Source organism: Oncorhynchus tshawytscha, linkage group LG32 (assembly GCF_018296145.1).
Source record: "Oncorhynchus tshawytscha isolate Ot180627B linkage group LG32, Otsh_v2.0, whole genome shotgun sequence".
Taxonomy (NCBI): Eukaryota; Metazoa; Chordata; class Actinopteri; order Salmoniformes; family Salmonidae; genus Oncorhynchus; species Oncorhynchus tshawytscha.
The window spans coordinates 3,884,091-3,898,693 of NC_056460.1; the positions used below are offsets into that span (position 1 = coordinate 3,884,091).

The 14,603-nt window shown below is 41.4% G+C and overlaps 1 protein-coding gene across 7 annotated transcripts in view; it reads right to left on the reverse strand.

Moving 5' to 3' along the window:
- Nucleotides 1–14,603, reverse strand: part of LOC112230438 (signal-induced proliferation-associated 1-like protein 2) — a 108,787-nt gene that overhangs the window by 20,770 nt on the left and 73,414 nt on the right. For all 7 annotated transcript variants that reach the window (XM_024396749.2, XM_024396747.2, XM_024396748.2 and 4 more), the window contains exons 10-14: nucleotides 13,913–14,128; nucleotides 5,770–5,919; nucleotides 3,690–3,787; nucleotides 3,036–3,133; nucleotides 1,159–1,577 (exon numbers count right to left, since the gene is read on the reverse strand). In XM_024396749.2, coding sequence (XP_024252517.1) covers nucleotides 1,159–1,577; nucleotides 3,036–3,133; nucleotides 3,690–3,787; nucleotides 5,770–5,919; nucleotides 13,913–14,128 — 981 coding nt within the window. The remainder of the gene's footprint in view (nucleotides 1–1,158; nucleotides 1,578–3,035; nucleotides 3,134–3,689; nucleotides 3,788–5,769; nucleotides 5,920–13,912; nucleotides 14,129–14,603) is intronic.

A 14,603-nucleotide genomic window follows, 5' to 3' on the forward strand; every position in this document is an offset into this window, starting at 1 on the left:
GGTGTAGTGAAATGCTTGAAAAGGCAGCCTTTGACACAGCACAGCTGCCTTTTATTTATACATTTTATGATGATTAATTCTGACTAAACCTATTGCTTCCACTATGTTGTTATATTTATAATCTGTTGCTAAAACAACTATGAATTACAACTGAATGGCTGTGCGAAGCTAGAGGACAGTGAGCTGCTGAGAAACCTGCTCGTCCAATAAGGTAGCCAGGACATATTTTTCTATAACTTGCTTACTTACCATTCTCTTTACGCCCAAATTTGGTGTGTCTTTTTCTGGTTCACTGTGCTGTCTGTAGTAGTGTTGTCTACTGCTTTGACAGAGTGAAGCCAGCCAGCCCTCTCTGAAAAAGAGCAAGCCAGTGCTCTGTCTCACTGAGTATTCTAGCTACTATATATCTTCTCCGTTTTATTCTAGGCTTCAGATGACGGGATGTTGTTCAATCATGACAATTTCAGTATGTGTTCTGTAGAACTCCTTTAACAGTGTATAGCGTGTTCTGTAGCACTCTGAAAATAGTACTGCATTAGTGTACAATAGCTGTGATGCAGCTAGGTGGTGGTATTAGGGGCTGGTCTGTGTACGTGTGTGCGTAGGCGGTGGAGTATCCGAGGACTGGTTGTGGTGGGGCAGTCTGCGTCAAAGTCCAGGGCCATTTTTTTGTCCTAGTCCGTCCCTGCTTACTCATCATGATAATGTGTAATGTGTACATGCCTAGAGCAAAAATAACTCACATCCAATAATGACAGACACTGAAAACATGGGCAGTTTGACCTCACATTACTTAGCTTGATGATGTGTTTGAGCATTGCCTGTGGTTGAATTGGAATGAAAAAGGTACCAGTACTGATTTACATTTTCCAGTACCAGGGTTCATTTTAGAGTGAATATTCGACAAGAGGTGCCGATGATCAAGCAGAATAACATGTCAGATGCTGTTACTGCGTATCGGTGAGTCGTTGTCAATAATTCAAGTGCTGGTCATTGGTCAGATAAAAGGGATCCATTCAGCCTCTTGGTGTATGGTGATGTTGCCCCTAGACACTGATCATGGGTCAGTTTGGCGGTTTCCACACTAATGGATTGGGAGAGTGGAAGCTGATCCTAGATCTGTCATTTGGGGAACTTTATTTTGGAGCTATACCTTACCTGGACATGGAGGAAATCTCACTCAGGTCGCCCAGGCTCCCGTCCGTTACGTGCCCAGCCGAAGTGGCCTGGGTGCTGTAGCCTTGTGACGTCAATCCTCCTTCCGGCGTCCCCGCTCCATGGTAACCCCCCGCCCCGTGGTACTCCAGCACCCACTGTTCCCCTCGGGCATTCTGGGGGACTGGCCGGCCAGCCGAGACCCCCGGTACACCACCTCCGCCGCAGCCGGGTAGAGGGGGAGGTGGCGGGGGCATGCAAGGTGCTGTGTCGATACCACTGTCGGTAGACGCGCCCTTGATGTAGATGAGGCCCAGGGCATCGGGGTCCATGGGGTCACCAGAGCCAAAGTGCTTGTCGTCGCTGCTGCCGCTGGAGGCATTGCTGGAGAGCGTGTTGCTGCTGGAGTGGCTGGAGCCAGACTGGGGGAAGAGATGGCGATCAAAACACAACAACAGTTAGTGGTTAGCAGCATTCATTTGTGTCTGAAAATTAGAGGTTAAATCCTTGCTTCGTCCATTCTTGTTTTCTCAGTTCCTCTGAAAGAGCATTGGAGTAAAGGATCCAAGACCTCGCCCTCCGACCTCCAATGACCTTTGAGAGGAATTGAGGAAACAAGGATTCGGCAGCTAGTATACATAGGCTGTGTGTCCTTACACCACAATTCAATCAAATCTTAGATAAAATCGGAAAAACACTGTGGGTTTATTCACTGGTTCAGAACGTATTGACCCCTTAACTTGAGAATTATGAAATTGGGGCCCTGGAAATGTTTGGTACAATTTACTATTGTAATTACTCATTGTTACAATGTATTTACAGCAGTAAATTACTCTACTCCTAACCCTAATCTAATCCACCAAGTCATGTGGGAAAATGACCAACATACCACTTCACAGGCCTTTTAGTGTAATAAAACTGCATTTCAGTTAAAACATCATTTTCTTGTTGCTAGACTATATGTGGTTTGGACTTTAAACCATTCGCATTTTGATTTAATAGAGCTATCCAGCCAATGAGCTTCCTACTCCTGTTAAGAGAGCTATATTCGTAGCCGACTTGGGTCCCATTTCAACTACACCGTAGTAAAATAAATCATTCCTGAAGCTGCAATTAATTGAAAATCCCATAAACCAAGCCATTCCAAATGGGTTAGGAGGGCATATGAAACTTTAATGCGCTCTGCATAGGGAGACAAGTACATTCTACCCCTCTTTCTGTTTATCCAGGGCCAATTGTTGGGAAGCTTCCTCATTTGTAGTAACACTAATGAAAAATAAATAACGCACATGAATCGATATTCACCATGCGTTGCCATTACTTGCAATACACTTTTACAGCTTGGGGCCGTATGGGTAACCACGCCGTTCTCTACTGCCAGGTGTGGCCCTAAAGATCAGATGACTATACGTACGGTATCATGACCCATCTGTCTAGGGTGTCGTGTTGCGGTCCAAACCCGAAGACCATGCATGTTGCTCGTAGGGGATAAGGTGCTCTGCGAGCGCATAGCTAGGTCTACCAAAGCCTTTATCGACTGACGGGACTCCTATGGGATACGTTCACCAAATGGCCATGATGTTCTGTCATTGGATGACATCAATGCTTTCATATGAAACATTTGATTGGTTAAGGTATTACTTTGTTTATTTAAAGGGTCTTACGACTAACTGATTTTGTCCTGAAAAAAAGTGTTACAAGACACACTTTCCATTGATGCTCAAATGTAGGCATATGTATTGCATGAGATGTCATAGACGCAACAACAAGCTAACCCAAATCCAGCATGACAAGAAAAAAGCGTTACAGTGTCAAATTAAATTTAACCTGGCAACCCTCAATAAACATTAAGATAACTCTTTCCAAGTATGAGTACTCACATGTTGGTATTTATTGGGGGAGTCCTTTGCTCCTGGTCTCGGCTGGCTTCTCTCCCTCATGTTCAGAATCTTTGTGGAGGGATGGTGCCACTTGGCCTCTGCAAAAGAGGAATAAGACCATTTGTGATTTTTTTTTTTTTTAGATATAATTTTCTCATTAAAATACTTGTGGTGCAATTTCTACGATACTGTCCACCAGTTGATGTCAGGAACTATTATATATTCACTAGGAACCAAACAGATTGAAGTGGGGAGGGACTACCTGAATGTGCCCAATAAGAAACGCCTGTTTTCCTTTCCCTAGTTGCCATTACTGGCATTTTTTCAATGCAGTTCACGAAATGCCAAAATATTAATTGGAATGGCAGTTATTTGGTCATTCTATTTTGTGTTATAGGCTATGAAAGCACATTTGACATTTGTTGACATCACAACATGACACATTTGGTAACACTTAATGTGAATGACAATCGTGAATCTGTAAGAATGACAGTTAATATTGCTTTCTGTTTTGTCTGTCTCCAGCTGACCAATTCGCTAAAGTGCATTTCTACTGACAGGCGAGTGAGTCTCTTTCATAGCACAGTTGATAATGAAAAATGATATTGGTGAAACATGACGCTTATGATGGTGCTGAAGAAGAGTAACTCATACCTGCAGATCTGGTCCTCTCCAGCTTGGGCTCCCTCTCTCTCCGGCCCTCTCCCTCCTTGTCGCTTGGCTGGTCCAGGAGCAGTGCAGGGGACTGGCATCTACAGGTGCACGAAAGAAGGATATGACAAAGCTAGCGGTATCAGCAAACTGGTTTAAATCCTCAAAAGTGGGAGGAAAGATATGACGTCTTTGCTGAACATTCTAACCATGAAGACAATCAGTGACGCACAGGTCAGCCATTTTTATTTGCCCAAACAAACTCAGTTAACTGAACCCGCACCTGAATGATCCAATGTAGAGCTGCCAGTTCTTATTACAAGGGTTGGCAACCCTTGTCCTGGAGTGACGTAGGAATTCAAATGTTTTTGATTTAACCGACCTGGATGACCAGGTGTTTTGCATTTAGACAATCATTTAACCTCAGTTGGTCAGGTGTGGTACCTAATCGGAGCAAAATCCTGTGGCACTCCAAGAACAGGGTTGCCTACCCATGCCTTACCTAATCACAACTGTATCAACTTTCAATGCAATAATTTTGTCAAATGAGAACTGTTGTCCTAAACTCAGGCCTCAAAGAGAAAAGAGAATGCTAACCAGCATATCATGGCTTCCAAACATTACAATTGAGAAAATGTGTTCAAATTATAGTCAAATTATAGTCTCCCACAGCATCCTCAATGCTTTGCCATTGCTTTAGAAACTTTTAACTGCATTGTAATACTTATCAACCCCACTTCCTGCTTTTCACACCACTGGCCATTGTTTTACTGTTTCTCACCACTTGGCTAGTCGCACTGAGCTATTTCAAACCTTTCCCTTGGTGTGTAACAGTATCCGTTAAGCTGCGGCTGCCCAGACACATTTCCACAACGGATGCTGTGGGGATATTGAAGGAATGCCTTACAACCTGAGAGCCAGGGTCTGGCTGGGGCCTCTGGCCTGGCGACTATAACCTGGTCTGGACTGCCGAAGGTCAAGGAATGGGGGTCCTGGAAGAACCAGGATGGGGGGGTAGTAATGGTATCGTTTTGTCCTAGATAGAGGTGATGGCCTATCATATGACACAACTGGTCCCACTACATATACTGAATGTATGGGTCACTGTATTGAATATATACACTATGCTGAATATATGGGCCGATGTACTGAATATAAACACTACACTGATGCTTCTGCATTGTTTGGTCTTTGGTGTTTTAGGCTGGGTATCTGTAAAGCACTTTGTGACAACAGCTGAGGGATAAAGGGCTTTTAAAATAAATGTGATTGAATTTGATTGATTCATATACAGTATGAGTCACTGTGAATGCTGAACAGTTATGAAAATGGCTTTGGATAAAAATGCTAAATGACCATAGTATTATTATAGTCCTCTTTCTCTATAGATTATGTGCCATCTACAGTATGCCCAGGAGGGAATAGTCTGGTTTAAAGGAGTATAAATATGGATTGAACTTTCGATGTAAATATATAGCCTGTAGCATTATTCATATGAATTTTAATTGTGCATTATTCTGTGTTTCTATATATTATGTACTTTGTCTTTTTAAGCACATGACCAAATTCATTTCCCCCTGTTGGGATAATAAATCCCAACAGTTGATCTAATCTAGGAGCAAAGAAAAGCACCTAATTGCATTTTATTAGATGACAGCCACCTCTCCCATTTATTTGTGCTTGGGGTCTGTAGACTTCTCCTAATGCTCATAGCTGTAGGCCTATCTGTAACCGGGACACACAACAGATGCCATCAAATATGGACTTGATTATATTGAGAAATGTAAACATCCAATACACTTTGATTTTGGACTAAACTATCCCTTTAAACAGAATGGTGGGCAGGGTTTCCACTTTTGCTACTATTTCATTGGCACCATTGCCCCAGACAAGCTAAATCAAGCGCAGATACAGTATTTGAATATAATTGTATTCAAACCCAGTCTGCTGTGTACGTAACTCTCCATGGAAGGGTGAGGCTTGACGTTGAGAGTTTCCTAAAATGTACACCGTAGTTGTCCTAAAATATACACCATAGGTGTCATAATATGTGCACCGCAGCACTGTGCTCTAATGCACTTACACGTTAATGCATCCCGCCTTCTGGGACCAGGTGCCACAGGGTCCGGGGTCACTGGACGTGGATTGGTTGCTGGGGGAGCTGCAGTACAGTTGTCCTGGTTCCCGACTGCTACATGAGGCCGTAGGGGAGATCTCATATTCCTGCAGTACCCTGAAAAACCACAAAAATAACATTTAGGGGACATGTAACCAAAATGGGCCTCAACCGCTAAAGTGCCCCACCTGTAGGCCACAGCTTCAATGGCCCTGTTAAAAGGAAAGGGTTAGTTGTTCATTTGATTCTCAAAAGGGCCGCACACTAGGTCTAAGGAAACGATTTGACTGTACCTAGCAGACCAAACTAAATTGGCCACTGGGTGGGTCACTTGGGATAAATGCATCTGCTAAAGGACCATGTTATCACTCCTATTATTCTCAAAGTTGTGAAAACAAAATAAAAGAGCTGTCAAGACAATGTCAGGCGTGTCAATACAACTCATCACCTAGTCTGGACGTATGATGCATGTGCTCCTGATGTTTGTTTGTTTAGTATATCATTATGTGTATTATGCCAAAGGTCAAACTACACAGTGTAGATAAGAACGTTGATATATTTTTAAAAAGGAGGGTTTATTTGATACAGACAATACAAATAGTAGGTCAACCGTTATACTGTGATGTAGTAGTAACTGGACTACTAGAATCCCATCCATTTATGAAGAGTGCTTGGGGAAATACTTGCGGAACATAGCGTAAGTAAGCAGTTAAGCAAGGTGTTATTCTTAGCCTGAACACACTGTTCCAAGCCTCCGGGGCATCGGAGATGCACGAGCCTCCGACTCGTGAAACCAGACTCTCCCGCCAGACCGGGAAGAACGCTGAGACCTCGAAAGAATACACAGAATTACACATCATATGGAAAAGCTGAGATGGGATCGTGCAATGGAGAAGCTCGCATAATGGAGGTTATATAGGGCAGGGAGGGAGTAAAGGATGAGGAGGTGTGAAAGGGATCTTCAATGCTTGCATCTTCAGCAGCATTGGAGCAGGCCTGCTTTACAAGGCGTTGGCAGCTGCAAATTGAGTCCCGCTCCCTCTTAATTAGCTGGCAAAACTCTGACTAGGAGTCGAAGCCACAAAGTGTTTGAATTCAAACGATCCCCACACAATAAACATATGCAGTGTCTCCATGTACGTTTCCCTTAGGAAAACATGTCACCTTAATGGTTCCATTGTACTACCTCAGAGTCTATCACGTTTTTTTGTAGAACCCAGGCAAAGTGTTACATATGACAAATATGGTATGGTAAAAGTGTGCGGGAAATATAATGTTACATAAATCATAACCCAGAAATCAGTTTTTATATTTCCTGCTGGTAACGGTGTGGTGACTCCCGGTACGCTCCACAGCGCTTATAAGAACCAGTATGTTACTATTAGAGGTTGACCGATTAATCGGAATGGCCGATTAATTAGGGACGATTTCAAGTTGTCATTACAATCGGAAATCGGTATTTTTGGGCACCGATTTCCGATATTTTAATACATTTTATTTTTTATACCTTTATTTAACTAGGCAAGTCAGTATTTTCAATGATGGCAGAGGAACGGTGGGTTAACTGCCTTGTTCAGGGGCAGAACGACAGATTTTCACCTTGTCAGCTCAGGAGATCCAATTTTGCAACCATACAGTTAACTAGCCCAATGCTCTAACCATTGCACTCCACAATTAGCCTGCCTGTTACACGTATGCAGTAGAAGCCAAGGTAAATTGCTAGCTAGCATTAAACTTATCTTATAAAAAACAATCAATCATAATCCCTAGTTATAACTACTAATCCAGTTTAGCAGGCAATATTAACCAGGTGAAATTGTGTCATTTCTCTTGCGTTCATTGCATGCAGTCAGGGTATATGCAACAGTTTGGGCTGCCTGGCTCATTGCGAACTAATTTGCCAGAATTTTACGTAATTATGACATAACATTGAAGGTTGTGCAATGTAACAAGAATACTTAGACTTAGGGATGCCACCCATTAGATAAAATACCGAACGGTTCCGTATTCCACTGAAATAATAAACGTTTAGTTTTTTCGAAATGATAGTTTCCGGATTCGACCATATTAATGACCAAAGGCTTGTATTTCTGTGTGTTATCATGTTATAATTAAGTCTGATTTGATAGAGCAGTCTGACTGAGCAGCAGCAGGCCCGTAATCATTCATTCAAACAGCACTTTCGTGTGTTTTGCCAGCAGCTCTTCGCAAGCACAGTTAATGACTTGAAGCCTATCAGCCTAATGGCTGGTGTAACCAACGTGAAATGGCTAGCTAGTTAGCTGGGTGTGTGCTAATACCGTTTCAAACATCACACGCTTTTAGATTTGGAGTAGTGATTCCACTTACGTTGCAAGGGCCGCGGCTTTTGTGGGGTGATGGGTAATGATGCTTCGAGTGTGGCTGTTGTTGATGTGTTCCTGGTTCGAGCCCAGGTAGGGGCGAGGAGGGGGACGGAAGCTATACTGTTACACTGGTAATACTATAGTGCCTATAACATCCAATAGTCAAAGGTACAGTGGGGCAAAAAAGTATTTAGTCAGCCACCAATTGTGCAAGTTCTCCCACTTAAAACGATGAGAGAGGCCTGTAATTTATCATCATAGGTACACTTCAACTATGACAGACAAAATGAGAAAAAAAAATCCAGAAAATCACATTGTAGGATTTTTTATTAATTTATTTGCAAATTATGGTGGAAAATAAGTATTTGGTCAATAACAAAAGTTTCTCAATACTTTGTTATATACCCTTTGTTGGCAATGACAGAGGTCAAACGTTTTCTGTAAGTCTTCACAAGGTTTTCACACACTGTTGCTGGTATTTTGGCCCATTCCTCCATGCAGATCTCCTCTAGAGCAGTGATGTTTTGGGGCAACACAGACTTTCAACTCCCTTCAAAGATTTTCTATGGGGTTGAGATCTGGAGACTGGCTAGGCCACTTCAGGACCTTGAAATGCTTCTTACGAAGCCACTCCTTCGTTGCCCGGGCGGTGTGTTTGGGATCATTGTCATGCTGAAAGACCCAGCCACGTTTCATCTTCAATGCCCTTGCTGATGGAAGGAGGTTTTCACTCAAAATCTCATGATAAATGGCCCCATTCATTCTTTCCTTTACACGGATCAGTCGTCCTGGTCCCTTTGCAGAAAAACAGCCCCAAAGCATGATGTTTCCACCCCCATGCTTCACAGTAGGTAGGTTCTTTGGATGCAACATCTTTTTAAGTGGGAGAACTTGCACAATTGGTGGCTGACTAAATACTTTTTTGCCCCACTGTATATGAAATACAAATGGTATAGAGACAAATAGTCCTATGAATACTATATTAACTACAACCTAAAACCTCTTACCTTGGAAAATTGAAGTCTCATGTTAAAAGGAACCACCAACTTTCAGCAAGGAACTTAAACGTTAGCCATTTTACATGGCACATATTGCATATTAGCACATATTACTTTCTTCTCCAACACATTGTTTTTGCATTATTTAAACCAAATTGAACATGTTTCATTATTTATTTGAGGCTGAATTGATTTTATTGATGTATTATATTAAATTAAAATAAGTGTTAATTCAGTATTGTTGTAGTTGTCATTATTACAAATGTTAAAAAATAATAATATATATATAAAAACAAAAACAATTGGCCGATTAATTGGCATTGGCTTTTTTGGTCCTCCAATAATCGGTATCGGCGTTGAAAAATCATAATCGGTCGACCTCTAGTTATTATATTAACTGGTCTGGTCCGAAACGTAGATTGAGAGGGCTAGTGTCTTGGAAATACGTGGTCATTTAAAATGTGATATATGTTTTTATTTTCAAGACATTACGGTCACACTGAAAATTCTAACTTTGTTCTAAAAGCTTTCCCCCTTAAGCGTAGCTCAAAGCGCTAACTAAAACCCACATAATAAAAAAGGACAATGACTAGTTGGTCAGGACTTTATGTCCACTAAAGCCTTAGATGGAGTTTATCATAGCACACTGCACTTTATTATGGGTGGCAATTTTAGTACTCATCACTGCATTCTCTACCAGAAAGTTTGTTGGCCCTCTGATGTCATGTAGGTTGATACATTGCTATGTTTTAAGTGGGACTAACATATTCACTAAACTTTAGCCACCCGGTCTCAGGGATGGCGAACTCTGATAATTCCTTTGGTAACTCAGCTTTTAGTTCTGGCACCTTATTTTGTCGAACAATCTTTAACATTTTCTTAAATGTGATGTTTTGGTGCCTCTAGGGTAATTCAGAAAGCTGATTGAGTACCTTATTACGGATGAATGTGTTTGTTTTCTATGACCATGTTTTCCTTTCTGCTTGCATTTTGTATTTATATTTTGATGTGAGTATTGTCTGCAATTCAGGGTGTCATCAAGAGACCAAGAGATCTTGGTTTCAGTATGAATTAGAGGTCGACCGATTATAATTTTTCAACGCCGATACCGATTATTGGCGGACCGAAAAAGCAGATACCGATTAAATTGGCCGATTTATATATAAAATTGTTGTTGTTTGTAATAATGACAATGATACTGAATGAACACTTATTTAAACTTAATATAATACATCAATAAAATCAATTTAGTCTCAAATAAATAAATGAAACATGTTCAATTTTGTTTAAATAATGCAAAAACAAAGTGTTGGAGAAGTAAAAGTGCAATATGTGCCATGTAAAAAAGCTAACGTTTAAGTTCCTTGCTCAGAACATGAGAACATATGAAAGCTGGTGGTTCCTTTTAATAGTCTTCAATATTCCCAGTTAAGAAGTTTTAGGTTGTAGTTATTATAGGACTATTTCTCTCTATACCATTTGTATTTCATATACCTTTGGATGTTCTAAGAGGTACTTCAGTATTGCCAGCCTAATCTCGGGAGTTGAAAGGCTTGAAGTCATAAACAGCACAATCCTTGAAGCACAGCGAAGAGCTGCTAGCAAATGCAGGAAAGTACTGTTTGAATGAATGCTTACGAGCCTGCTGCTGCCTGCCACCACTCAGTCAGACTGCTCTATCAAATCATAGACTTAATTATAATATAATAACACACAGAAATATGAGCCTTAGGTCATTAATATGGTCAAATCCGGAAAATACCATTTCGAAAACAAAACGTTTATTATTTCAGTGAAATACAGAACCGTTCTGTATTTTATCTAACGGGTGGCATCCCTCAGGTCTAAATACTGCTGTTACATTGCACAACATTCAATGTTATGTCATAATTATGTACAATTCTGGCAAATTAATTACAGTCTTTGTTAGGAAGAAATGGTCTTCACACAGTTTGCCATGAGCCAGGCGGCCCAAACTGCTGCATATACCCTGACTCTGCTTGCACGGAACGCAAGCGAAGTGACACAAATTCCCTAGTTAAAAGAAATTCATGTGAGCAGGCAATATTAACTAAATATGCAGGTTTAAAAATATATACTTGTGTATTGATTTTAAAAGAAAGGCATTGATGTTTATGGTTAAGTACACATTGATACAACAACAGTGCTTTTTTTCGCGAATGCGCTTGTTAAATCACCCGTATTTGGCGAAGAAGGCTGTGATTCAATGATAAATTAACAGGCACTGCATCGATTATATGCAACGCAGGACAAGCTAGATAAACTAGTACTATCATCAACCATGTGTAGTTAACTAGTGATTATGTTAAGAGTGATTGTTTTTCATATGATACATTTAATGCTAGCTAGCACCTTGCCTTGGCTCCTTGCTGCACTCGCATAACAGGTAGTAGGTCAGCCTGACACGCAGTCTCCTCATGGAGTGCAATGTAATCGGACATAATCGGTGTCCAAAAATGGCAATTACATATTGTTATGAAAACTTGAAATCGGCCCTAAATAAATCGACTGAATCCCTGATAAAATAAATTCACCATTTGGTGCCAAGTGGGGTTGACATCTTAACTCACAACATATTAAGTTTAATGAGAAAAATTTCACAACAACCATTTGGTTCCCAGACTGCCACCAGAAGAGTTTGTAGCGAAGCAAACCACCCATTTTCTTTAACATGTCTATAATATACACTGACTGTACAAAACATTAAGAAAACATTAAGAACACCACCTCCCCCCTCTCCGTCAGAACAGCCTCAATTCGTCGGGGCATGGACTCTACAAGGTGTCAAAAGCATTCCACAGGGATGCTCGCCCACGTTGACTCCAATTGTGTTGGAGTCAATAAGGGATCAAAGCTTTCATCTGGATTCACCTGGTCAGTCTATGTCATGGAAAGAGCAGGTCTTCACAATATTTTGTACACTCAGTGTAGACTTGTAAAGTCTTTCATAACAGACATATACAAGGACACTCCAATCTGAAAATAGAGTTCTCTCCTGAGAGGCCAATCCATGCCGCAATCAATCCTGTGAAACCACTGGCTAGAAGGGAATCACTTAATCTCAATTTTCCGCCAGCAAACAGGCTGTGCTTTTCTTTCTACAAAAGGTCAAACTCATCCCACACAATTGCACTACTCCCACATATACCGGTATGCTTGCATGCACAGACACAGTTGTCACACAGTTGTAAATGGACACGCACACACTGATTAGATGTAACACCACAGATACGCATGGCATGGACACACACGCGTGTTCAACCTGATATGTAATGCAACACTACCCTGAAAGACCAGTGCTGAGGTAGCTTTACTGTAGCTGTGTGTGTGTGTGTGTGTGTGTGTGTACAGACAATCGTGGACAGTCCACAGCAGAGGGGCAGTGCAGGGCTGCAAACAAGCACCTCGACACTCCAGAGCTCAATAAAACATTCACACACCATGACACCCTGCTAGCTAACACCCCCCCCTCCCCCCATGCTGGGTGCCATGTTAAATAACAGGGGCACAACATGGAGGTCGATCCTCAACCCTCAGACAGAGTGAGAAACATACTCTAAATACAGGGTAAAGAAAGTTGATGCTTATGGAGTGATATTAGTGCCAACAAAATGAAACATTTCATAACATAAATTCAACATGATTCAATTCTGATAAACATTCTGTTGCCACTAAAATCACTCCATAAAACATGACCCAACATAAGAGCAAAAATAAAACACTAGGAAAAAACATAGTTTATTCTGTTTGTTTATCTGTTATTATTATATCACAGTGCCAAAGAGCTCTTCTCATCTACATTCAGCATTGATTCAGTTGTTTTCTCTAGTCCTGGGACCCACTGTGAGCAAATACCATCTGAAACAATGTCTATGAGAAACACTGATTTAAGTATAGCAGCCACAGTATGTTAGAGTTGGAATTAGAGCTGGGTCGAGTTCATTAGGCATGAACGGTAGAAAACAGACGAACAGGGACGGTTTACCTATACTTGTCAAATAAAAGCTCATTCCCGTTTTCCATTGTAAATCATTTTAGAACACTTTGTTGGTTTCCCTAATGCCCCTTCCGCCATCTTGTTTTTCTTCCTGTCAGAGCCCAGTCTCAGTTTCCCAGTCACGTATTTGCCACTTGCTAATTTTATGCTAATCAAATTACAAAAACCTTGACCTCATTATGCACAGCCTATGCTAATATCGTGCAGTGTCAGTGATACTAAGGATAGAGGTGCCATTGTGTTCGCCGAGAAAATTATACAATTTCACTGACAAAGACAAGTCGGCAATGAGTCCCATTCAATTATTTGTACAGATTCTTGGGATGAGTCAGACATGGTTGGCCAGCAAATCTGTATATGTACATGAAAATATTTTCAGAATTGGAGTGACTCTTCATGCCAAACAAAGAAGCATTGCTTGATGTAATATAGCTCAAGTCTCTTTTGGTGACACACTTTGAGCATGATTATGAGTGTCAAAGGCAGGGATACTAAAATCTGGCCTCAAGACAAGAAGTACTGCTGATGTAAATTCTTTGCTCTAAGCAGGGACTGATTAAGATCGAGATTCCACTCACTAGCACTAACCAAACAGTGACAATGAGTTTACTCTGTTTGAAAATAAATAAAAAAACATCAGGACTTTGGCCATCCAGGCTCAAATGTGAGTACCTCGGATCTAGGGTGCTGGAACTAGGAACTATGAGTCAATTGAGTCAAAGAAGATGGAAGTGGGTGCTGAGGTGTACCTGGTCCCGTCCTGTTGCTTCCTGTCGAAGGAGGTGCTGCGGGAGATGGCCCCCTGGGCGTAATGGAACATCTGCTGCCCGGGGCTTGGGCCCTGTGTGGGGGAGGTCCGGGACATGGATGGGCCACCACCCGGGGCTGCCGAGACGCGGTGCCAGCCAGCAGCCGTGGTAGTCTTGTACTCCACCACGGGGATGCGGTACATCTCCGAGCAGCTCCTGATAGAACAAATCAAAAAGACACATCAACAATTGAGCGTCTTATTATACTGTAAGAGCATGTGTAGGTGTTGTTACATGTTATTATGTGAATCTAATGTAAAAAAAAAAAAAAGTGTGACACAATCCTCATAGGTAACTCTAAGTCAATAGGAGATTTATGTGGATGTTTGGCAGATGGACTGCATTTTAAGTGTTAGGTATTTTGAGATGTTTCACTGCCAGAAATTTGTGGAGAGGTTGAAAAACAAGTTTTAATGACTCCAACCTAAGTGTATGTAAACTTCCGACTTCAACTGTATATAGACATTTGGTTAAAAGGAGACATTATACTGATCAATGAAATGTTTGCGACTATGGTAAACATTAACTTTGGTTTGTTGTCAGAATTCCTTCAGAACACAGAGTACAGCAGTGCCGTCATAACTTGATTGATGTGACGGCTAACATGTTCTGGCAGTTGTGCAGGTGAGCC